At 56.4% G+C, this 25,423-nt stretch overlaps 1 protein-coding gene across 1 annotated transcript in view; it reads left to right on the forward strand.

Moving 5' to 3' along the window:
• SLC6A3 (solute carrier family 6 member 3) overlaps positions 1 to 25,423 on the forward strand; it is a 41,424-nt gene that overhangs the window by 764 nt on the left and 15,237 nt on the right. Inside the window, exons 2-7 of the mRNA XM_019799247.2 lie at positions 1,305 to 1,634; positions 2,940 to 3,071; positions 9,811 to 10,036; positions 18,118 to 18,256; positions 19,004 to 19,138; positions 24,274 to 24,377. Coding sequence (XP_019654806.2) covers positions 1,349 to 1,634; positions 2,940 to 3,071; positions 9,811 to 10,036; positions 18,118 to 18,256; positions 19,004 to 19,138; positions 24,274 to 24,377 — 1,022 coding nt within the window. The 5' untranslated portion in view covers positions 1,305 to 1,348. The remainder of the gene's footprint in view (positions 1 to 1,304; positions 1,635 to 2,939; positions 3,072 to 9,810; positions 10,037 to 18,117; positions 18,257 to 19,003; positions 19,139 to 24,273; positions 24,378 to 25,423) is intronic.

Here is a 25,423-nt window from a genome sequence, read left to right on the forward strand (position 1 = left end):
CCATGTCGCCGTCCCTGCAGCTCCGGCCCTCCCTGCTGCACCCCATGTCGCCGTCCCTACAGCTCCGGCCCTCCCTGCTGCACCCCTTGTCGCCGTCCCTGCCGCTCAGGCCCTCTCTCTGCACCCCACTGCAGGACGGTTGCACCTGCTCTGAGGCCCCTGCCAAGCCAGGGCTTGTCCCTCTATCTCAGAGATGCTGGGTTTGTCAGTGCAGGTGAGGGGGCCACAGAGAAGCAGTGGGTAATATATGGTGAGTTGTTCAAATCTGCACGCGGAGGAAAACGGCCCCATTAGAGCTGCCATCTGGTTATTCTTTTGCTTCAACCAGGGTGTGTGCACACGTGCGTGTGTGTGCAGCCGAAACAATGCTGAGGGATCCAAATACCAGAAGTCCGATTTGAAGCCGCTCTTGGCTGTGTGCACGTGTAACTCTGTTCTTGACCATGTTACATGGGGTTTCGTGAAAGTGTCTTGCAAGCAATTCCTTGGTAAAGTTATTACTAAGCACAGGAACTCGCCTGCCGGTGCTCTGGGCTGCCCCAGTCTCCCAGCTGGCACGTGAGTCCCCGGCCACGGGTGGAGCACATTCCGCAGGCTTCCTGGAAGAAGCTGTTGGAATCACTATCTTTAAACTTGCATTACGGTGGCTGATTTTGCTTATAAAAATTTGCTCTCTTTTACTCCTGTGTGTAAAGAATACATACGCACTGTTGTAAAGACTTTTTAAAAAAGATTTTATTTATTTATTTGAGATACAGAGAGAAAAAAAGAGCGTGAACATAAATGAGGGAGTTGGGGGGAGGGTCAGGGGGAGAGAGAGAAGCAGGCTCCCCGCTGAGCAGGGAGCCCGACATGGGGCTCGATCCCAGGACCCTGAGATCATGACCTGAGCCGAAGGCAGATGCTTTGCCAACTGAGCCACCCAGGTGCCCCAAAAGGCTTGCTTTTGGATACTATGAGGATCGTGAAATTAGTCCCTGGCCATGTGGTGAGGGAGGAGGTGACAGTTTGCGTGAGATTTTACAGCATTGCACTTTGACTGGCACAGAGAGGGTATCAGGGAAAGAGGGGGCAAGGCAGGTATTTGTCCTGAGGTTTTCAGGGCTCATCCCCCGCCCCGGGCTCCCGCAAGATCTAGCCCGTCTCCTGCTGTCCTCAACCTTGACTGTCAGCCTACGTGCTTGGAATGTATTCTGCCCCAGAGACATGGAGGTAAATGCCCCTGACCTCTGCTCCTGCCTCCGTGGTTCAGGCCACTAAATGACTGCACTGCTGTGTGTGTTTATTTTTCATGCTGGCTGAAGACCCAGAGCAAAGAAGCACGGACTTCCGAGGCTCCAGTCTGCCGATGAGTAAAAGCAAACGCCCGGAGGCACGGATGTCTTCTGCTGCGGTCCCGGCTAAGGAGCCCAACGCTGTGGGCCCAAAGGCGGTGGAACTCGTCCTGGTCAAGGAGCAAAATGGGGTGCAGCTCACAAACTCTACCCTCATCAACCGCACGCAGACCCCCACGGAGACCCAAGAGCGAGAGACCTGGAGCAAGAAAATTGACTTCCTCCTGTCCGTGATCGGCTTTGCGGTGGACCTGGCCAACGTCTGGCGATTTCCGTACCTGTGCTACAAGAATGGCGGTGGTGAGTGTCCCCGCCTGCACGCACGTTGGGCAGCCAGACAGGCTGCCGGACCGCCTCCCTCTGCCTTAGGGCGCGCCATCCCCGGGTGGAGGTCACGGCCACAGAAGCCGAGGGCAGGGCAGCCTCCGTGAATCTGCCCTCTGCGGCTGGGACGCTGGGGCCGGAGGTGGTGGTCCGAGGCACCAGGGCTCTGCCTTCTGTTTCCAAAGATGACTTTCGCTGTGGAAAGAAAATTCTCAAATGCCCACAGAATGGTGTCTTCGGCCGACTTCCAACAGTATCACCGAGTACACAGAAGCCCTTGGATCTGAAGCAGCGGGAGGGGCTGGGGAGTGTGCCGTGCCCTCGCCCGCTCCCTGAACGCGGCCAGCCCTAGAACCACACACAGTTGGCTCTGGACTCGAGGCAGAAAATGAAAATAAGGGACAGGGTCACCCACAAATTGAAGCTGAGAAGCCAGTTAAGTTGGCGCTCGCTTCCTTAATTCCCCATGATGCTCGCTCCCCGCGGCCTCGGTGACCCTTTAGTCACTCCAGGCTGCACGGTGAAGGGCTCGGGGAGGGCCTCTTCCAGCACACACGTCCTGAGGGGAGAACACGAGGTCTGAGCAGGTGCAGTGAGTCACACAAAGACAGAACTGCGGGGTCTCCCTGCCTCCCCCGGCCCGTCCCAGGAAGGGAGCCCTGGCAAAGGCCCCCCTGCCTGAGGCAGAGCCATGGGCCCTGCATATCGTGCTTGGGGCAAGGTGCGGCTCCAGGAGGACCAGGCAGTGTGCTGGAGGGACCCCAGCCTGTCCGGCGGCACCTGTCCACAGTAGACTCTGACCGAGGCGGGCTCTGAAGACAGGGAGCTGGGCATGGGTGGCAGAACCCAGGTAGGGTCAGAGTTGGACCTCAGATCCCAGAGGATTTACAACTCAAGAGGGGCAGACAGTTGAACAGACAAGCGAGAGGGGCAGAGGCCAAGGTGTGCAGGGCAGGCAGGGGAGGGCAGCTCCAGGAGCCAAGCTCTTGTGTAGGCCGGGGCCTGCCCTGCTCTGCTCTGCTCTGCCGGTGATTTCGTGACTTGGCACAGGGTTGTTGGGTTTCAGCAGGGACGTGTCAGGGCACTGAGGACAGGGGGGCCAGGCCTGGAGGTCAGAGGCTCCCCCTGCCCAGTCTGGGACTTCCCTTTGGAGGGCAGCCATGCTGGGAGCTTCAGGGAGAAACAGAGGGTCCTGCCCGAGACGTAGCATGGGGCCGCGCTCCAGTGACCACAGGTGGCCTTCCGCGGCCTCCAGACTGAGCGAGCTGTCCTGTCCCGCAGGCGCCTTCCTGGTCCCCTACCTGCTGTTCATGGTCATTGCTGGAATGCCACTGTTCTACATGGAGCTGGCTCTCGGGCAGTTCAACAGGGAAGGGGCTGCCGGCGTCTGGAAGATCTGCCCCATCCTGAAAGGTAACAGCCGGGACTCGCCTCACACCCTCATGCGGGAGAGACTGCGGTGGTTCCAAGGCTTTCAGGGCAAGCCCACCCAAGCTGTGCGTCCAGTCCTGCTCCAGTGGGTCTCTGTGCCCCCAGATACCCATGTCCCTGTCTCTCTCTGTCTCCCTGTCTCTGTCTCTCTCTGTGTCTCTGTCTCTCTCTGTCTCCCTGTCTCTGGCCCTCTCCTCCCCATACAAGCACACGTGCACAGATCCATTTTAATTTTGGTCCTACTGTAAAAGCCCGAGCTGATGGAGGACTTGGGAGCTCGTGCCCCTGCTGTCAGGTGAGGCCGGCCTGCAAATCACGAATGGTGTTGTTGGTGTTAAAACGGTGGACAGGATAAATCTCCACCTGTCTGTCTGTCGGTCTGTCCTCTACTCTCCCCTGTGCATCTATCACTACCTTTATGGCTGCCACAGGACCTGCCACAGGGTGGACTGATCAGTGGACATTTGTCGTCTTACATTTCTAGAGGCTAGAGATGCAAAATCAAGGTGTGTTGGTCAAATTGATTCCTTCCTAGGGCTGTGATGGCGGCTGTGTTTCCAGAACTTTCCTCTGCATGTGTCTCCATAACCAGATGTCCATGTCCTCTAAGGTCACCCATCACACTGGACTAGGGCACGAACTGACAGCCACACCTTAACTTGACCACCTCTGTGAAGACCTGTCTCTAAATGAGGTCGCACTAGGAAGTGCCAGACTTAGAAGTTCAGCCCATGAGTTTTGGAGGGACTCAATGCAGCCCATCATGCTCTTTGTCACCTGTCTGTCATCTCCGTGTCCATCGGAACCTGTCAACCACCGATCAGCTACCTTCTGTTTCCCACCTGTCATCCGTCCTAGCCTGTGTATTGTGTATGAACCGTCCATCACCTGCCGGCCGGCCGTCCATCCGTCCACCTGTCTGTCTGTACCTATCCGTGGTCATCTGTCCATCGTACGGACTACGCCTCTGTTCTCTCGCGGGCTACCTACCACCTAGCGGACTATCCAGTTACTCACTGAGCTCTCCCGTCTGCCGCTGCAAAGCCGTGGCACCATGAGGCAAACACAGCTTGTGTTGAGCCGAGGGGCCTGACCCGCGTCAGCCCTTCTGTGGTCACCTCCTTCCGTGGTCATCTTGCTCCACCCTCGTGGGAGCCCCGGGGAGGACACACACCACATCGTCCCCATTCTGGAGACTCAGGCACCGAGGATTAGAGAGCTTGAGGAGTTCGCCCCATCCCTTGTCAGGGGCAGGGGGCACTGGCTCCAGTCCTGTCTCATGCCCCATGCCTGGCCTCCAGGGTGCACCTGCCACGCTCCAGGCCACGCTGGGTCTCAGGAGCACGTGGCTTAGCAAGGACTCATGAGGGAGACCTGGGGCCGTGGGCAGGTCTGCACACCTGGTTTCACTAGGAAAATTGGTCCTACAAGATGAGTCCCGGGGTTTCCTCAGAAGTCCTTGAGAAGTTGGTGTGTTTGGAAGAGAACAGAAGCCCTCATAGTCTCCAGGGACCTGCGAGGATGGGTCGGTGGTTCGTGGTCAGAGCTGGTGAGCTCACGGCTGCTGCGGCTGGGGCTCCGGAGGGGGCGGCCCCCACAGCAGCAGAAACGCTGAGACTGGACAGGCGTGAGGCCCCTCCAGTGCCCTGTGCTTTTCCTTCTTAACGGCCTGCTTGCTAACCCTAGGACGTCAGCCGCTTTTCCCTCGGTAAATGATTTGGGGGCCCCCCAGGAGAGAACCGCGGAGAGGCCCCTCCACCCCCACCCCACACGCATCTTCGGAGCGAGGCCGACGACTGTTCGGCTGCTGGGGGCTGGGCGTCCCTTTTGCGGGGTCGTTCGCGGAAGTCGAAGCTTAAATGAGGTGCCTGACGCTCGTCTCTTCCTCCGCGACCCCCGACGGAGGGATGTGGCGGGGGGGCTGCAGACCGTGGGCACCCAAGAGAGGAGACAGAGCTTCCGCGGGGCAGAGGCAGGGCCGACAGAGCACAGGACCCAGCACGGAGCGCCATCCTCGGGTGACCCCTGAGGGGACAAGGTGGGGAGGACGGCCTCCTGCTGCCGTGCAGACCGCGGGCCGCCGGCGTCCGCTTCTGCAGTTTCCAGGAATCCGGAGGGTTCTGTGTGTCCCAGGGAGTCCCAGGGGAACCAGAGCGAATCGGCCTCTTTCCTGAGTGCCCGCGGCCGGCGGCGGCTCCCTCAGAAAGTGACTCCACGCCACAGTCCCACGTCCACGCTCCACGCAGCCCAGGACGGCTTTTGTCCAGTTATGGAAACCCATCTGCGTGCGGGGCCGTGCCGGGGCCGCATGGCCTCTGAGGGTGGACTCTCTCTGTCTCCCTGTCTCTTGCTATCTCTGTGTCTCTCCTTGTCTCTCCTTATCTCTCTGCCTCTCTCTGTCTCTCTCTGTGTCTCTCACTGTCTTTCTCTGTCTCTCTCTGTCTCTCCTTTTCTCTCTGTCTCTCCCTGTCTATCTCCCTGTCTCTGTCCCTCCCTGTCTTTCTGTCTCTCCCTATCTCTCTCTCATCTCTCCCTATCTCTCTGTCTCTCCCTGTATTTCTCTCTCTGTCTCTATCTCTCTGTCTCTCCGTATCTCTCGCAGTCTCTCTCTGTCTCCCTGTCTCTGTCCCTCTCCTCCCCGTACAAGCACACGTGTGTGGACCCAGCAGAGGTTAAGGACTCCCAGACCGACAGGAATCTCTGTGCTCTTCACAGTGACCTGCCGTGACCCTNCCACCCGCCCCCCGCCGCCCGCCAGGGAGTCCCAGGGGAACCAGAGCGAATCGGCCTCTTTCCTGAGTGCCCGCGGCCGGCGGCGGCTCCCTCAGAAAGTGACTCCACGCCACAGTCCCACGTCCACGCTCCACGCAGCCCAGGACGGCTTTTGTCCAGTTATGGAAACCCATCTGCGTGCGGGGCCGTGCCGGGGCCGCATGGCCTCTGAGGGTGGACTCTCTCTGTCTCCCTGTCTCTTGCTATCTCTGTGTCTCTCCTTGTCTCTCCTTATCTCTCTGCCTCTCTCTGTCTCTCTCTGTGTCTCTCACTGTCTTTCTCTGTCTCTCTCTGTCTCTCCTTTTCTCTCTGTCTCTCCCTGTCTATCTCCCTGTCTCTGTCCCTCCCTGTCTTTCTGTCTCTCCCTATCTCTCTCTCATCTCTCCCTATCTCTCTGTCTCTCCCTGTATTTCTCTCTCTGTCTCTATCTCTCTGTCTCTCCGTATCTCTCGCAGTCTCTCTCTGTCTCCCTGTCTCTGTCCCTCTCCTCCCCGTACAAGCACACGTGTGTGGACCCAGCAGAGGTTAAGGACTCCCAGACCGACAGGAATCTCTGTGCTCTTCACAGTGACCTGCCGTGACCCTTGTCGGGAAGGCCAGGCTGCTCCTCGAGCAGCGTCCTCCGTGGCTGGCGTCCCCCACGCTCTCCTGGAGCAGTGTTTGCGCTGCTGGGAGCGACCTGGCTGTCGCGGGTGGTGGGGAGGGCGGGGGATGCCCCCTTTAGGTGGTCCGGCTCCCTGCCACACGCGGACCCTGTTTCACGTGTGCGGTGGAAACCCAGCCACCCTGTTTTATGAATATAAAATAATTATGAAATTTTGTAGTCAACGATATTTTAGTATGCAGTATCAAACTCCTCCACTTTCTTTTTTTTTTTTTTTAAAGATTTTATGTATTTATTTGACAGAGATAGAGACAGCCAGCGAGAGAGGGAACACAAGCAGGGGGAGTGGGAGAGGAAGAAGCAGGCTCATAGCGGAGGAGCCTGATGTGGGGCTCGATCCCATAACGCCGGGATCACGCCCTGAGCCGAAGGCAGACGCTTAACCGCTGTGCCACCCAGGCGCCCCTCCTCCACTTTCTAAAAAGAATTTAAAGTGACTTAAAATAAGATAAAATACACAGATTAACATAAAGGTTAAAGGTTGTAAAGTTAATGTAAAGAAATACTAAGGAAAACAGAAACTTAGGAAAACCGAGTTTAAGACCTGTGACAGCAGCTCAGGCGTGGCCCGGGCTTCCCGGGTCTGACAGGAGCAGGCCACGTGGCCCATGTTTTTGTGGGAGCGCAGGCGAGGGCGGAGCCCGCCACCCCAGCAGGGGGACACTGTCCCGTGCCAGCCCGTGGCAGAAGGCACGTCAGGGGCACTTGTGAGGCTCTGTCGACCTGGACAGAGCTCAGAGTAACCCCACGTGCGCCCGCCTTCCTGGGCAGCCGTGCCCTCCCCCCACCGGCACGTGGGCCCCGGGGGGCAGCACGGGGAAGCGGCTGTGTGTGCAGGGAGCCTCTGGTGCTGGGCTGCCAGGGGGCCGGTGGGGCGAGCCCACGTGCTCTCGGCGGCGACCTTGTCACCCTGGCGTGAAGGTCGAGAAACCTGGCCTGGCCCGAGGGAGGGCTGTGCGGCTAGCGTGGGTTCAGGGGGGACCCGACAGAGTTAGCTCTTCTTGCACTCGGTGGACTCGGGTCGGCTCTATCACTGGTTCCAAGGTGCCCTGAGCCTCCCCCGTTGCAAGCTGAGCTGTTGCCCACGGTGTTTTAACTTTAAAATGACTCCAAGTCAGGCATCCACAGTCGGCCCACTGCCAGGAAAAGCCCTCTGTGATGCTCTTGCCGACAGCACGGCTCCCCGACACCATGGCTTCCAGGAACATGGCTCGCCGACACCACGGTTCCCCAACAGCACGGCTCCCCGACACCATGGATCCCCGGGAATACGGCTCCCCTGGAACACGGCTCGCCGACAGCACAGCTCCCCGGGAACATGGCTCCCCAGGAACACGGCACCCCGACACCACAGTTCCCCAACAGCACAGCTCCCTGACACCATGGCTCCCCAGGAACATGGCTTGCCAACAGCACAGCTCCCCAGGAACATGGCTCCCCGACACCATGGTTCCCCAACAGCACGGCTCCCCAACACCATGGCTCCCCGGGAATATGGCTCCCCTGGAACACGTCTCGCCGACAGCACGGTTCCCCAACAGCACGGCTCCCCGACACCATGGCTCCCGGAATATGGCTCCCCTGGAACACGTCTCGCCGACACCACGGCTCCCCGACACCACGGCTCCCCAGGAACATGGCTCCCCAACAGCACACCTCCTGACAGCACGGCTCCCCGGAAACACGGCTCCCCAACAATATGGCTCCCCGGGAACACGGCTCTCCGGGAACACGGCTGCCTGGGCACGTGTGTCGTGAATCACAGCCGTGCCTCTACCCTCGGGAACTCAGCGAGCAGAAGTGCGATGTCACGTTATTTAACGCTGACGCATCCACACTGGAGACGGCCTTCCAAAGAAAACTGTCGTGTTTCTGTCATCACGGCTACGGCACACGTTTCCCAAGAGGGTTTACGTACCAGGCCTGTTTTATTTCTAGGGCACTCCTGATACCAGATCTGTTTAATAGATACGCACAAATAAATTTTAGGGCCTCTCTTTTTGCTTTCAGGGCAGGAAGAGAACTGTAATGATGCCCTGAGCATGAAGACTGCTTCTGCTCAGGGTTATGTCCACAAAAGACACCCAAGCTACTTCCTATACACATGGCCTTGCAGGCATGCTCCACCCCCAGCCACAGCCCCAGCCACAGCCCCAGCCACAGCCCCAGCCACGAGCGGTCAAGACGGGGCATAGCACCTAAACAGGCTTTAATCAAGCAATTAAAAGCTCCAGTCCGAACGAATCATGTCTCAGCAAAGCCGAGAGGGAAGAGGAAATGAAGAGCGCGTGGAGCCTGACGAAGGAGCCACAATGCGGGAGCAGGACGGCACTTACCTAGCGTTGAGCAACAGGGCTCCTTGGCCAGTGGGGGGAGGGCACACCCACCTGCCACCAGTCAGGATGGCACAGCCCCCCAGTTCACCAGGAGCCCCTCGATGACTGATCCCAAATTCCAGGTTTTGTGATCCTGGAAAGGTCACTCTGAAAGTCCCTGGTTTGCTTTAAGAGACCCTGGATGGTCAGGGATGCCCCTGGCTGACCCTGGACTGTCAAGGATGGCCCCAGGTGACCCTAGATGGTCAGGGATGGCCCTGTGTGACTTCGCGTGGCTCTCAGTGGCTGTGAAAGAACCCAGATGACTCTGTTGGCCCTGGGTAGTCTTGAGGGTGTATGAGCAGCTATGAGTGGCCATCAATGTCTCTGAATGGCTCTGGGTAGCTGTGGGTAGCCACCAAGGACCTGAGTTTCTAAGGACCGCTGGTGGCCCTGGATGGCTCTGGGAGATACCAGGTCTTTCTGGGGGTGTCCCTGAGTGACCCTGAATGGTTTGGGGTGGCCCTTGTTGACTCTCGGTGATGCTGCGTATTCTTAGGTGTCTCTAGACAGCCCTGAGTGGGGACGGGTGGCAATACATGATTCCGATGGCTTTGCGTGGCCTGGTGGCCCTGGGTGACCCTGGTTGATGCCGAGTGTCTGCGAGGGGTAGAGGATGGCCACAGATGGCCCTTAGTCACTCTGTATGTCCGTGGGTGACCTGGTCCTAGCAGGGTGGCCCTACGTGACCCTGCATGTCTCTGAGTGCACAGAGATGGCCATGGGGGGCTTCGGGGGTCGGCTGCAGCCCCTTGTCTGGGATCATGGCATGAAGTCCGGCACCTGAGCCCTCACCGGTCGCCTGTGGGTGTTCAGGGACGTGGCCCGGTTTCCGCTGTCAGAGCCCAGGCAGCACGGGTGGGGGAGGCGGGCGGGCACGTGCTGACGGCGCTCTGCTCTCCCGCCCCAGGCGTGGGCTTCACGGTCATCCTCATCTCGCTGTACGTCGGTTTCTTCTACAACGTCATTATCGCCTGGGCGCTGCATTACCTCTTCTCGTCCTTCACCGCGGAGCTGCCGTGGGTCCACTGCAACAACACGTGGAACAGCCCCAACTGCTCAGACGCCCGCTCCAGCAACCCCAGCTCCGGCCCCAACGACACCTTCAGGACCACGCCGGCCACCGAGTACTTTGAGTAAGTGGGGGTCCGATGCCACGTCACCCGTGCTCGTCGGCCTCGGGAAGGGAGGACACGGGATGCGGCGCCCCCGTCCTGCCCCGCGAGGGTGCGGAGAGGACCCTGTCCCGTGCCCGCGCCCTGTTCCTCTGGATTCTGGCAGGCACGTTCCTGAATCTAGTGGCTCGGCCACGCTGTTTAGGGGAGTCCTCGGCAGGGGTGGAAGGCGGAAAGGCCCGCGGCTGTTCCGTCCCACTGTGAGCCGCTATGTGGGTGGAGGGAGGCTGGCCAGAGGAAGCCTGTAGGAGAACGCCTGCCCACCCGGGGCGGGGGCTGCAGGGCTGCATCCAGCGTGGGCCGTCTGTTCTCCTGCCCCGTCTCTGCGGCAGAAAACCCCCTCCAGCCTCGCTAAGCGCACCGGGCCTACAGGTGCCCCCACTGTTGCTTTTCCTGAGAAGTTCTTTCCAAATACAGCATCCGTTCTTGCCCGAGTCCCTCCTCGGCCCCCACACCAGTGGCCTTCCCGGTGCCCTCCCCTCCCCTGCATTCCACACCATGTGGCGTCCACGGCCTGCAGGTGCGTGGCTCTCCCCAAGTCTGTTCTTCCCTGGGTCCTCTCGGGCCCAGCTCCCGCCCCCTTGCCCTCGTCCCCACGTGGGTGACTGAGGCTGGAAGGGCCGTCGGTGCCCCTGTGGGTGCCTCGTTTCTGCTCAGAACCCAGACATGCACAGGAGCCCACCCGAAACGACGCGGAACCTGGCCGTCGAGTAACGCACGGTCCTCATGCAGACGCGTTCATAAACGCGTGTGGGGCCCGGGGCTGTGCAGAAGCTGGAGTCCGTGCGGCTCTGGAGGACCCTCCCAGGTCCCCGGGGGCTTGGACGCTCACTGACCGTGCTGACAGGCAGCCTCCTGCTAGATGACCACAGGGCGTCCTCGGGGCTTTCCACTGACACCAAAATTTCACGTCCACATGGACGTTTCTCGTGAGGGTGCCTCTCACTTGCCCACTTAGGTACATTCTCTTCACGTTTATATGCAAAATGAGTCCATTTAACAACTTAGCAAAAGGGACTGCAACCAACAAAACTAAAACAATTCTGGTCTCCACAGCAAATAGGCACGTTTGCAAATCTTGTTTGTAGTTAGAAAACCGTGAGCTGTCGAGTTGTCAGACCAATGCTCCTGGGGGTGCCAGGACTCAGGCAGGTGGACAGACACACCCACCGTGACTTTTATCCTCAAATGGCTCAAGGAGGCCTCTCCCAGTGGGGGGAAGGGGGCCATCCCACTCCTGTCCGTGTGCAGCCAGCGGACCCCGTCCTGCGGCCACAGGAGAGATGCTGCCGGCAGGGCTGCCGGTGTTCACAGGACCCGCAGACACGCAGCACCTGGAACAACACTATGCTTTCAGACACTGAAATCTGAATGCCTTGTTCTGGAATTCTGTGCCCCCTGTGGGCACCGTATCCCCGTGCCACAAGTGGCATCAAGGGGCAGGAACGTGGGAGGCAGGTTTGGAGGGCCTGGAGGCGCAGCCAGGAGGATGGGTGGTTTCCTTGAGCCGCGGTCAGGAAGAGTGTGGTCAGGCCGGGGTGACAGTCACGTGCCATAGGACGTGCTTTTGTTTTTAGGAAGATGCTGTTGTTGGTTTGGGACTGGAGGAGAGTACGTGTGTGAGGCCACAGGGAAGGGAAAGGGAGGGCCTGCCTGAGGAGGGGCTGCGAGCCATGCTAGGAGCTCTCAGGAGGGGTGGGCCGGGGGAGCCCACCTGCCATCTGTCCCTTGCGATTTGCCTGAAAGACAGCAGCTGTGAGAAACAGAGTGCAGAGAAGTTTACAAGTGTGTGGATGGCAGTCAGTGTGACGAGAAGCAAGAATTGTCCAGATAAAGAGAAATCGAGGTTTCTGTCCTTAGGGGTGAAAACGCCACATTGCTTGCTGCTGAGCTGTTCACCGCTGTGTTTCCCAAAGTGAATAGTGTCTCACTGACGGGTCGTGCCTGGGCTGCGTGTGCCCTCACCCCTGTGGCCCAGTGCTCAGCTTGGCCATGGTCAGAGGGAAGGGGTCTGCAGGGACCCTCTGCACGAGAAAGTGGGGAGCAGACACGGTGGTGGATGAGCCCCTGGGGGCCTGTGGTCAGGTCCCCGCACTGAGGGGTGCTCAGAGGTGCTTGGTGCTGGCTTGGGTTTAATTGTTTATTCCATCATTACGCCAACAAAATGAGGACTCAGCTTTCAAGCTAGAATGTCTCTTACAATTTTGAGATGGGAAGCTTGCAGAGAGGTTGAAAGGTACCAAGTGACACTACCAGGACCACCTGTCTTTTGTTTGGAGGCGTGGAAGGATTCACGGTGGAAAGCGTGCCACCAAGCCTGCAGAGTGAAGCATGATGCCGCTGTTACTTTCATTACGTCTTACCCAAGAAAGTGGGGACTTTGTGTGGTGTTGACCTCAGCAGCACTTTCCCCGTCAGCCCTGGCACTTGCCCCACTCCACAGCTTCAATCCCTGGGGGTGCAAGAGGAAACACGGCAGGCTCAGAGCCAAAACCAGAGGCTCGTGGCTGTAGCTCCAGGGCTGAGAAAGGTGCAGGGAACTCGCTGGACAGATGTGAAGTCCGAGCCAGGACGGCATCTGTGGGCTTGGACACCCCAAAACAGGCCGTGTAACTCCAACCCGTTCAGATGTCCCACAGTTCGGTACACACTTCGCACTACCTTCGCCTACTTTCTACCGTAAACTGGAAAGCTATGTGTTTGCCTCTAGGAGAAGGCTTTGGCCACGTCCCGCAAAGCTCCACGTGCTGTGTTTCCATGTTCGTTCTGTTCAAAGTACTCCCTGATCTACCTTGTGATTCCCTCTTTGACTCATGGGAGATCTGGGGAGCTTCCCATCGAATTTTGAAATCTCTGGAGGTTTTCTAGATATGCTTCTATTGCTGATTTCTGACTTAATTCTGATTTAGTGACATACTCTATTTATAAGGCTTCATTATCCCAAAACATCCAGAGACCTTTGATGCCTGGTGTATGGTTTGTCCTGGTGGGTATCGCCGGTGCGCTGACAAGGGACGGATGTTCTGCTGTCACTGGGAGGGAGTTGCACCGTGTCTGCAGGCTGTGGGAGCTCCTTACTGTCCACTGTCCTCCCGGATGCTGAGAAGGGGATGTTGAACTCTCAACCGTGATTGTGCACCTGCCTCTTTGATTCCATCAGTGTTGACTTCATTCATGCATTTTGGGGCTGTGCTATGAAGTGTGTGTGCATTTATGAATATCAAGTCTTTGAATGGATGCCTTTGCAGTCCCAGATGTCCCTCCTGGTCACAGTCCTCATCCTGAAACAGCTTTGTCTGGCAGCAAAATGATCGCTCACCCTTGCCTTCCGATGGGCAGTGTTCGCATTGTTACCTTTTCCATCCTTGCATTTTTAACCCACAAGGGTCGTATGGAGAGTGCATTTCTTGCAGACAGTGTAAACTTAGTTCTTGCTCTTTCCTTCAGCGTAACAATTTTTGTCTTGTCATTGGGGCTCCCATCCAATAATTATCCCTATGGTTGGGTTTAAGTCTTTCATCTTGATTTCTTTTTCTACTTGTCCTATCTCTTTGTTTCTTGTTTCCTCTATTTATCCCTTCTTTTGAATTAATTAATTTTTAGGCTTCCATTTTAGCTATGCTATTGGCTGCTAAGCCTTGTTTTAACTTTTGTGGGTATTTATAGGGTTTACAATGTGTGTCTTTAATTTCTCACTGTCTACTGCCAGATGACATCATACCATTTCACATTCAGGAGCCTTACAACATGCTCTCATCTTCCCGACCCGTCCTTTGTTGTCACGGGTTTTGTTTCTACAGGATGATGTAAACGCCACGATGTTGTTACTCTTCTTGCTTTAAACAGTCAGTTACATTTTGAATAAATCTGAAACGGGATACTAACTTTGGGGTTTACCTGCAGAGTGGCTGTTTCTGGTGCTCTCCGATCCTTATGTGCGTCCAGATTTCCATTTGGGCTTCGTTCCCTTCCATCTGAAGAATTGCCTTCAACATGCCTTACAGTGTAGGCTTGCTGGCAATGAGTTTTCTCTGCTTTAGTTTTCCTGAAACATATTTTGCCTTCATTTGGGGGAATTTCTTTAAATTGTGATAAACTATACAGAACATAAAATATGTCATTTTGACCATTTGTAAGCATGTGTTCAGTGGCATCAGGCACATTCACAGTGCTGTGCTGCCGTCACCACCATCCGTCCCCAGGACTTGCTCACCCTCCCAAACTGAAACTGTCCCTGTGGAACACGGACTCCCTCTCCGCCCCCCACCAGCCCCTGGTGCCCACTGTCCTACTCTCCGTCTCCATGAATTTGACAACTCCGGGGACTTCGTATAAGAGGAACCAGCCAGCATTTGTCCTCTGTGTCTGGCTTATGTCACTCAGCGTGATGTCCTCCAGGTCCATCCACACTGTAGCAGGTGTCCATTTCTTTCCCTTTGAGGTTGAACAACGTTCCACTGTATGGATGAACCATATTTTGTTCGTCTGTCAGCGGACGCTTGGGTTGTTTCTATGTCTTGGTTCTTGTAAATAACGTTGCTTGCAGTGAACGCAGGGGTGCAGCTGCGTTTTCGAGTTAGCGTTTTCATTTTCTTCAGGTAAATACCTAAAGTGGGATTGCTGCATTGGACGGTATTTCTGTTTTTAATTTTTCAAGGAACATCCATCCTGGTTCCGGGGTGGCTGCATCAGTGTGCATTCCCAAACAGCGGTGCATGGGGGGCTCGTGTCTCCACATTGTTGCCGGCACTTGTCATTTCTTGACTTTCTCATAACAGCTGTTCTGACAGGTGTGGGGTGGTAACTCACTGTGGCTTCGATCTGCATTTGCCTGATGCTGAGCGACATGGAGCATCTTTTCATGTGTCTGTTGGCTGTCCCTGTGTCTTCTTTGGAGAAATGTCTGTTCAGCTCTGCTCTTTTTATTTTTTTGATCAGGTTGTTTTCTGCTGTTGCGTTGTATGTGTGTTTCATGTTTGGGGTATTAACATCTTGTGAAATATATGATTTGCAAATAATTTCCTTCCATCAGCAGGTTGACTTTCCATTTTGTTGGTGGTTTCCTTCACTGTGCAGAAACTTCCTAGTTTGATGTAGTCCCACTTTCCCCGTCTTTATTTATTTTATTTTATTTATTTATTTGACAGAGAGAGAGACAGCCAGCAAGAGAGGGAACACAAGCAGGGGGAGTGGGAGAGGAAGAAGCAGGCTCCCAGCGGAGGAGCCTGATGTGGGGCTCGATCCCAGAACGCCAGGATCACGCCTTGAGCCGAAGGCAGACGCTTAACGACTGAGCCACCCAGGCGCCCCCCACTTTGCCCATCTTTAAATTGAGTAGCTTGGGGTTTTTCTGTTGTGGAGTTTTCAATCTTCATATATTCTGGATATTAATCTCTGATATATGATTTGCAAATATTTTCTCTCATTTTGTTACCTTTTTACTCTGTTGATAGTGTCCTTTGATGCACAAAAGTTTTTTTATTTTGGTCGATTTACCTATTTTGTTGTCGTTGCTTGTCATACCAGAAAATCATTGCCAAACCCAAGGTCATGAAGATTTACCACTACTGTCTCTTCCAAGAACCTGTAATTTTGGCTCTTAAGTGTAACTTTACCATTCTGAGTTACTTTTTGTGTTTCGCGTGGGGGAGCTGACGGCCGGTTTTCTCCTGGTTGCAGGCCACGTTTTCTTCCGCCTTGCGTGTCTAGCAGCGTCCTCGCTGCACGCCAGGCCCGATGAGGCTTATGTTAGCGTGCGTTACGTTTGTTGTCTTCCTTCGAGGAATGTCGCGTCTGTTCTGGAGGGAAGTTAATTTGCTTGCGGGGCAGTTTCAGCCTCTTGAAGCGTGTTTGTAAGCTGTGTTGAGGTCGCTCTGGCTGGCTTCGCTTCAGGAATAGTTCATCCTTCTGCCACAGTGTGGCCCTTCCAGAGCCTTCCCTGAGCCCCCCGTGTGACCCTGCAAGTGCCCTGCTCTGGCCGGCGGGAGCTCAACGGCCCCAGCCCTGTGGGAGCTCCGGGAACGGTCAGCCGCCAGCCCCCGGGGCTATTCCACAGGTCAGTGGGCACTTTGGCAGTTCCTTCCCACCACCTTCACTTGCTGCCCTCGGGACACGCCCGCCCTGCCTTGGGGGGTGGCCTGACAGGCAGGAAGCTGGGGCATTGCTAGGGGAGGGGTGGGGGTCAGCCCTGCATCACCTCCAGTCCCCTGTCTAAACATACCTATGTGGTGTCCTTTGTCCAGCTTCTAGTTGTCTGTGATGTCATTCCCATGGGGCCAGAGTGGAGCCCCTCAGCTCCTTTCTCTGGACACCACCCCTCTCTGGACAGAGCATGGGTTGAGTTAGGCCATCTGGGTCCCAGGCCCTGCTTTGCAGCTCTCTGCCTCCAGGCTGGGTTGGTGCTTATGCTCTCGGTGCCTGGAAATGGGGCAAGGGGGCTGCTGTGAGGATTCAGCCAGGGTTCCTGGAGCCTGCTGCAAGCCTGGCACGCCTCCAGTGCTCTGTTGGTGTCCAGGTCCATGAACCAGGACAAAAAACTCACCTAAAACAGGACTGGTGACCTCCTAGGCCACCGCAGTCTGGTCCTCTGGACCACTTCTGCACGTCAGCCCCAAACCACCTTACCCAGACACCCTTTATCGACCCACCAGGCTGTGCCCCCTGCCCCGGGAAGTGTCATTCCTGCTCTTCCCAGTAGCTGTCTGTAGTCACTGGAGGCGGTCCCCACGCAGGGTTGGTATATGCTGGCTCTTGTCCCCAGGCTGATGGCACTCTGCACTGTCCTGTCCCCTAAACTGAGGAATTTCAAATAACTTCAGAGCAAGATGAGTTTTTAATCTTGGGGAGGGAATTGAACCAACAGACGTGCCAATTCCAGAAGTAATTTGAAACATTTACAAGGGAAACCAGTGAGTGTGGTGTCGTGGAGCCCTGTGCCCCCTCCATCTAGGAGGCTACAGACGCCCGTGGGCCGCCGGGCTCCTTTCCCAGACAAATGAGTAAATGGCCACCTGCCACCAGGCCGAGGCGTGTGACCCACATTCATGTGTGGGGCCTTGCAAGGAGGCCAAGGTGTGACAGGGCCTTTGGCGTGTGGTCTCACTCAGTGCTGTCGTGCTGTTGGTGAAAAGAGGTTCTGGGTGATAAGGTCTGGCTGGGGAACTAGGACATGGGGGGAGTAGGGCGGCCGACACAGAGCCAGGGCTGGGAGGCACTGGGAACTCCACTGCCACAGGAGGGTGCTGGGGGAACAGGCCCGGGGAGGACAGGCCCGGGGAGGGCAGGCAGGGCACAGCCCCCTGAGCACTGTCCCAGCAGGGCCGTCCCCTCCTCCTAGAGCAGCAGCACAACCGGGCGTCGGCTTTGAGTCTAAATCCCAACAGGGAGGTGAGGCGGCAGGTGCACAGCAGACTGATGGTGCCGCCACATTTCCTGGAGGTGGTCGCGGCGATCTCAGGACACTGGCGCTCACGGAGTGCTCCACGGGCCACGAGTCCCGTTCCCTCTCCGCGGCCTCATGTTTTGCCTTTATGATGGGTTCCCTCCGCGAGACGGGCTCTTGAGCAAGCCTGAAGCAGAATTGTCCTGAGTCCGTTACCTGCGGCTCCTCCCCGGGGTGGCTGGAGCCGTGGGAGCCAATGTCAGCCGTGCCCCTCAGAGGACAGCACGGGCGTCCGCATGTGCTGCTTTACCGCTCTGGGTCTGCGCAGCCTCACCCCTGCAAAGGGGACCCTGGCCCATCCCACGGTGCCCCGCACCACCGAGTACCTTCCATCTGGCTTCCGGAGTGCCTTTCCCTCAGAGCCGAAGCACCCATTCCTCCGCCAGCCCTGAAAGTCAGGGGTGCTGAGGGGCAGAGGTAGGGGCTGGCGTCTGCGGGCTCCCAGCGAGCTGCGGCCCTCGGGGCACGGACCCTGCGTCTCGGCGGGGCTGGCGGGCCTGAGCCTCCTGACTGGGGGTCTCTGGGCCAGCTCAGCATTCCGGTCCCAGGGCTGGGCGGGGAAGCCGCGGCCCGGGAAGGACCCACCTCTCCCCCCGTCCAGGCGTGGCGTGCTGCACCTCCACGAGAGCCACGGCATCGATGACTTGGGTCCCCCCCGGTGGCAGCTCACATCCTGCCTGGTGCTGGTCATCGTCCTGCTGTACTTCAGCTTGTGGAAGGGGGTGAAGACGTCTGGGAAGGTGAGCCGCAGGCCCTGCCAGCCGGGGAGTGGGGGGCGGGCACGGGGGCCGAGGGAGGTTGGGGGCGGGCACGGGGGCCGAGGGAGGTTGGGGGGCGGACGGGGGCTGTGGGAGGTTGGGGGGCGGACACGGGGGCCGAGGGAGGTTGGGGAGCAGACACAGGGGCCGAGGGAAGTTGGGGGGCGGACACGGGGGCTGTGGGAGGTTGGAGAGTGAGTGGACAGGCGGCATGAACACAAGCATACCATAAGTTGTTTTTGTTGATGAAAATATTTTGGTTATTATCTGGGCACCCAAAGCAATTTTGACCAAAATGTGCCCATCACTTGCCATATACGTGCAGTGGAGTGCCAGCACCCCGAGCCTCTCAGTAAGGACAGGTTCCTTTCCTCCCCCACCTCCTAGCTCAGAGTCCACCTTTTACACACCATGTAGGTGTGCATTTGCACAACCAGTGCAAATTCACTGCATCTCATTCATCAGAAACTCGGCATTCCAGCCCACTGCCACAGACCAAATGCAGAAGAGGAATGTCCCTTCTCTGCCAAACTGTCTGTTCCACTTGAATCCCTGGGAAAGTTACAGGACAGAGGGCATTAACAGTCTACTGCAGGGAGCCTTGCTGACCTGGCATCCTGAGAGTGTTTGGGATGATGGGTTCCCAACCAGAGGCCACCAACCAGGGTGAGCCGTGGCCACCCTGCCAGTGGGTGGCTGGTGCTGCCAGGCGATGCGTTACTCTCCCAGGTTGTGTGGATCACAGCCACCATGCCATATGTGGTCCTCTTTGCCCTGCTTCTGCGAGGAATCACTCTCCCTGGGGCCGTCGATGGCATCAGAGCATACCTGAGCGTAGACTTCCATCGGCTCTGTGAGTCTTCTGTGAGTATGCCCTCCACTCGCGGCCCCCAGTCCACATGCACTGGCAGGCTCCACGCCATGGGGCTCCTGTGTTCTGGGGCGGGAGGTCCTAAAGGCAGCAGCTGGGCCGGATTTTCTACCCTGTAAATGTGGCAGGTGTAGGTTGCCCTACTATGTGCAGGGCTCTGCAAGACGGGCAGCCCCGGACCCCACCCAGCAGAGCTCATCATCCAGTTGAGACATGTGGGCACAGCAGGGAGCTGAATGGACCAAATAAGACAGTTAGGGGAGCAGACCACCTGCTCAGTCTCTGCAGGAATAGAATGGAAGGCTGCTTCCGATTGGTGTCTCCCCCTTGGCCCATCCCCAGTTCCTGAAGGAACGCTCTCAGGTTCCTCCGATAAGCACTGATGGGCTGCCCAGTCTGTGCCAGAAAGTGTGGCCACTCACCTGGAGTGTAGCCCTGAGCTCTGGCTCTGTGTTCATCGTGGTTGCTCGAACCAGGGCTCATCCTTGGGAAGCCAAACCTCATTGGTGAAACACTCATGGTGTCCATGGCACAAGGGAGGGATCTAAATCACATCACATCAAAAACGAAGTGTGCAGCTGGCTACACATTGCTTCAACAAAGAGAGCAATCATTCTGTGTTAAAATACTTGGAGACAGCCTACTGAAGAGAGGGGGCTTGGACAGGCCATGGGACAGACAGAGGTCTCCCAAGAGAGGGAGAGAGAAGAGGCAGCAGCCTTTTAGGGAAACAAGGCCCTGAAGTGGGAGTGCCCATTGGCCCAGGGTGGCTGGGATGATGGAAAAGGTAGCATTCTCAGGAGATCATTGAAAATTCAGGTGCACTAGATTTTGGCAGATGGCGGGGACCCCAGTGGCCACCCAGGGGACTCACTGTGGCATGCCCTTGAGACATAATGGGGAAGGGTAGCTGGGGTGTGGGGGGCTTGAAGCTGGGGACAGGGGGCTGTTTGGAGGGTTGTTGCCCAATGCCACTAGGTGTTCGTGAGTCAGGTCTGGCACCCCCCAGGGACGCAGGAAGGTACAGCCCTGGGGTGGAAATGGGTAGGAGGGAAGGCAGGTGTGGCTCCTGGCCCCGAGGAAGCTCCCAGGAGCGGGGGAGCAGCACAGGGAGAGTATGAAGCTTCAGCAGCAATGGGAGGCACCCATGGACAAGGGCAGGGAAAGTGGCACTGGGCGGGCCACTGGGAAGTCCACAAAGGACAGGCAGTCAGGCCATGAGAGCAGCAGATGCATGCTCTGCACGAGCGAGGGAAGCGGGAGAGTGTCCACACTGCAGAAAGCCAACAGGAAGCCACAGGTATGCTTGCAGGGGGAGGTGGCTGTGGGTCTCAGAGGCCAGGGAACCATGATGAAGAAATCAAAGAAAATGGCATGAGGACAACATAAGGAAGCTAGTGCTTTGGGCAGGAAAACCGGTAGAGCACAGGTGGAAGCCAGACATGTGCCAGTGCATGAGGAAAGACGCTCATATGTGATGCAGAGAAGAGTAGATGACAGGTGAGAGGTTGTCAGAAATTAGACAGATGATAGATGATAGATCGAAGGTGGAAGATGATAAGTACATAGAGATAGATAATGGATGGATAGATGGATAGATAGGTGATGGATGGATAGATGATGGATGGATAGATGATGGATGGATAGATGATGCATGGATGGATAGATGGATGGATGGATAGATAGATGACATACAGATGGATAAGATGATGGATGGATAGACGGATGGATAGATGATATACAGATGGATAAAAGATGATGGATGGATAGATGGATGGATAGATAGATGATATACAGATGGATAAGATGATGGATGGATAGACGGATGGATGGATAGATGATATACAGATGGATAAAAGATGACGGATGGATAGATGGATGGATAGATAGATGATATACAGATGGATAAGATGATGGATGGATAGACGGATGGATAGATAGATGATATACAGATGGATAAAAGATGACGGATGGATAGATGGATGGATAGGTAGATGATATACAGATGGATAAGATGATGGATGGATAGACGGATGGATAGATAGATGATATACAGATGGATAAAAGATGACGGATGGATAGATGGATGGATAGATAGATGATATACAGATGGATAAGATGATGGATGGATAGACGGATGGATAGATAGATGATATACAGATGGATAAAAGATGATGGATGGATAGATGGATGGATAGATAGATGATATACAGATGGATAAGATGATGGATGGATAGACGGATGGATAGATAGATGATATACAGATGGATAAAAGATGATGGATGGATAGATGGATGGATAGATAGATGATATACAGATGGATAAGATGATGGATGGATAGACGGATGGATAGATAGATGATATACAGATGGATAAAAGATGACGGATGGATAGATGGATGGATAGATAGATGATATACAGATGGATAAGATGATGGATGGATAGACGGATGGATAGATAGATGATATACAGATGGATAAAAGATGACGGATGGATAGATGGATGGATAGATAGATGATATACAGATGGATAAGATGATGGATGGATAGACGGATGGATAGATAGATGATATACAGATGGATAAAAGATGATGGATGGATAGATGGATGGATAGATAGATGATATACAGATGGATAAGATGATGGATGGATAGACGGATGGATGGATAGATGATATACAGATGGATAAGATGATGGATGGATAGACGGATGGATAGATAGATGATATACAGATGGATAAAAGATGACGGATGGATAGATGGATGGATAGGTAGATGATATACAGATGGATAAAAGATGATGGATGGATAGAAGGATGGATAGATAGATGATATACAGATGGATAAGATGATGGATGGATAGACAGATGGATGGATAGATGATATACAGATGAATAAAAGATGATGGATGGATAGACGGATGGATAGAGATGATATACAGATGGATAAGATGATGGATGGATAGACGGATGGATAGATAGATGATATACAGATGGATAAGATGATGGATGGATAGATGGATGGATAGATAGATGATATACAGAGGGATAAAAGATGATGGATGGATAGACGGATGGATAGATAGATGATATACAGATGGATAGATGATGGATGGATAGATGATGGATGGGTAGGTGATTGATGGACACATAGTTTTTGGGTGACAGATAGATGATGAGTATCTTGGATAAACCAACATGTTCCATCCTCCCCAACCACCCTGTCGGCTCAGGGCTAGGAAGGGTCATAGATCAGGACAGAGCAGGTCTACAACCCCTGGGCTCTGGGAGGCCTGAGATCCCAAAGGGACAGGTCCATGTAGTCCCCAGTCTAGAGGGTGGAGCCATTCCTTGCCCTACTGTGGGGTCCTGGCTGACCTTTGCATCAGCTCCTCCAGTCCTCCTCTGGATGGGGCAGGAACGGGGCCTCACTGGCTTGGCGGTCATCCTGGGATGTCCTCCCAGGGCTCCTCCTGGCCCAGGTGCTGCCCATCTCCCAACCCCCTGGATCTTGGTGGCCACATTCATAGATCAAGTGGCCCTGGGCATCCTTCTCTGGGGCTTAGCAGTTGAGGCAGGTCGCACAGGAGCTGGCCCTGATCAAGTCACGGGCTCTCCAGCACTATGCCAGGCTAGAGCCTGACCTGTCCCCTGGGGCTCAGTGCAGAGCAAGCTGATGGAGCCTGCTGCCAGCAGGAGGCCAGGCCAGCACCCGCACTGGTCTCGGGCACATCAGGAGCAGAGCTTCTACCGGGGCCTGCCCGGCAAGCAGGCAGGACAGCAGGGACCCTCTGCTCCATCCCATCCCATGTCCCTGACACTTTGGACCCTGCACTGCTCTGACACAGAGACTGCACTGCATCCTGGGTATCCATTTCTGGATCCCGCATATGGACAAGGGGCTCCTCCTAGGGGCCAGCACCCTTAGATGGTACCCAGGCCCTTGTTCACTCGTCGGCAGCTCTTGGGGCGGCTCCACAGGCTAGGACAGGCCCAGGCTGGGGCCCGCAGAGTTCCATCCTGGGAGAGCTCCCATTCCAGCAGGAGAGGAGAGGTCAGGTGGTAAAGGAAGGAAGGCAGTTCCAAATAGGCCCAGGGAGGCTGCCAGGTGGGTTCCAGGATGGGTCCTGCACTGGGTCCAGAGCTGGGTCCCGGGGGCAGCAGTGAACAAAGGCCTGGACAGTCTTCCAGGAGGCACATCCTGGTGGGTGAGTCACATGTGCGAAGGCTCAGGGGTGGGGACTGCCCTGGTGAGGGCCGGGCACTAAGCAGGCGGCAGGAGCTCTCCCAGGCGCTATAGCTCCTGCCTGCAGCGGCCCGGCCAAGCAAGCTAACTGATGACCAGCACAAGAGGGACAGCAGAGCAGAGGCCCCCAGCCCACTCACCACTCAGCTACTCAGGGAGCATGCCGAGGCCTAGCCCACCGCACGGAGCACACTGTCCCAACACCAGGGTGATCCCAAGTCTCTGGGCAGGCTGCCCGAAGGACAGAGGCCCTGCTGGTCCTAGAGTGTGGGCGGGTGGTGGGCTCCCGACAGCCCTAGGCTCCGGCCTCCTCTGCTGTACCCTGTCCAGCTCCCTTGTGAGGTCCTACTCAGGCCAGCCACCCTGGGGCCCTTGGAGGCTGCCCCGTGTTCCCAGCCAGCTCTGGTGCCCCTGCCTGAGGGGCCTCGCCTGCAGGCCTGCACCGTGGGCAGCCTGGAGACTTAGGGACTGCCCCCGGGGCCAGCAAGCCCCCTCAGAGAGCAGATGTGGTCGTCCTGGGTGATGCCCCAGGGTGGAGTTCAGCTGCTTTCCACCCCCACCCAAGGCTGTGCAGGGGCGAGGCATCTGAACAAATTAACTACAAGTCTGGCCGTGCGGAGAACACTGCTGACCTTCCGAGGGAAATTGCAAATAAAGCAGCAAGATACAGCCGTTCCGTGAGCTGTGCTCTGAGGCCGGGGATGCGGCGGGTGTATTCCTGCGACGGCATTTGCCGCTGATCACGTTGTCGATGCTGCTGGCTCGTTGATGACAATGTTGTGTTTCAATGTGACTGTTCCATGGAGCCCTCGGTGGCCCTGTGACCGTGGGCTCTCATGGGTTTGACGTGCTCCCCGTGATTGCCTCTCTTGTCTGGCTCTGCAGGTCTGGATAGACGCTGCCACCCAGGTGTGCTTCTCGCTGGGCGTTGGGTTTGGGGTGCTAATTGCCTTCTCCAGCTACAATAAATTCACCAACAACTGCTACAGGTAAGTCCCGAGCGCCTGTCCCTGTCACGGGGTCTGCTGACCTCTGGAAACGACGTGTCGCCAGATACAGGGCGGGGGGTGTGCTGTGCACGCAGGGCCTCCGAGCAGAACGGCTCTCTAATGGAAATGAAAAGGCAGAAGCTACAGGTAACTTGGTTCTTGCTCTAAAGAAAGTACTGGAACAGATGAAGGTGTTCGCCACCTCCCGGCGTCCCCACTGAGGGCCCCGGCCTCTGCCCCCTGTCCCCTGCCAGGCCCCAGCCGCCTCTGCCTCCCCAGGTGCTCAGGGCACCTGGCCCCAGGGAGGGCAGCAAAGTGCCAAACCTGAGTGACCCTGCAGCCACAGGCTGGACCCAAATCCATCTCAACACAGAAGCAAGTTCATCTGGGGCCTGCTTTTTTTGACCCTTATGGGCTTGTGTTTGTTTTCTTCACATCACGAGGACAGAAAAGACAGCATGCATAGCAAAGAGGCCGCACGGGGGCCCTCCCGGGTCTAGATGTTCTGCGAACTCCTTCCCCTCTGGCACCGGGAGGGGCTGACCACACCCCCTGCTCCCCCACCTGCACTTCCCTCCAGCCCCCTTGAGTTCTCAGCCTTGCGGGTGGGGTCCCCCGTGCCGGGAACACACAGCATCGGGCCCCACCAGACCCGCATTTCAACCAGCTCCCCCAGATGCATCTAGACACCCTGCCAGACAGCCCCCTGCTGAGCCTGGGTGGGACCCCACTGGTTTCTGTTCGCCCGCCCGGAGCCCCCACATTGCAGCTGGAGACTGTCTCACCTTCGCACTAATCCTCAGTGCCAGAAGCCCCTCGGTCCCAGGGCACACACGCACGGCTGGTCAACACGGGGCCTGCCCGGCCCAAAGCCTGGACACACCCGGAGCCTAGAGCCTCTCTGCTGGGGGTCCCGTCACCCTGGGCACCGGCTTTTCTGTGATGCAGCCCACAGGAGGGGCTGGGGGTGTCCTTCTGGGAAAGCACCCCTCTAAAGCCCGCCTGACCCCGGACTCGGTGCGTTAAGAACAAAAGCTGGAAGTCGC

The sequence above is a fragment of the Ailuropoda melanoleuca genome, chromosome 3 (assembly GCF_002007445.2).
Source record: "Ailuropoda melanoleuca isolate Jingjing chromosome 3, ASM200744v2, whole genome shotgun sequence".
NCBI classification, from domain to species: domain Eukaryota; kingdom Metazoa; phylum Chordata; class Mammalia; order Carnivora; family Ursidae; genus Ailuropoda; species Ailuropoda melanoleuca.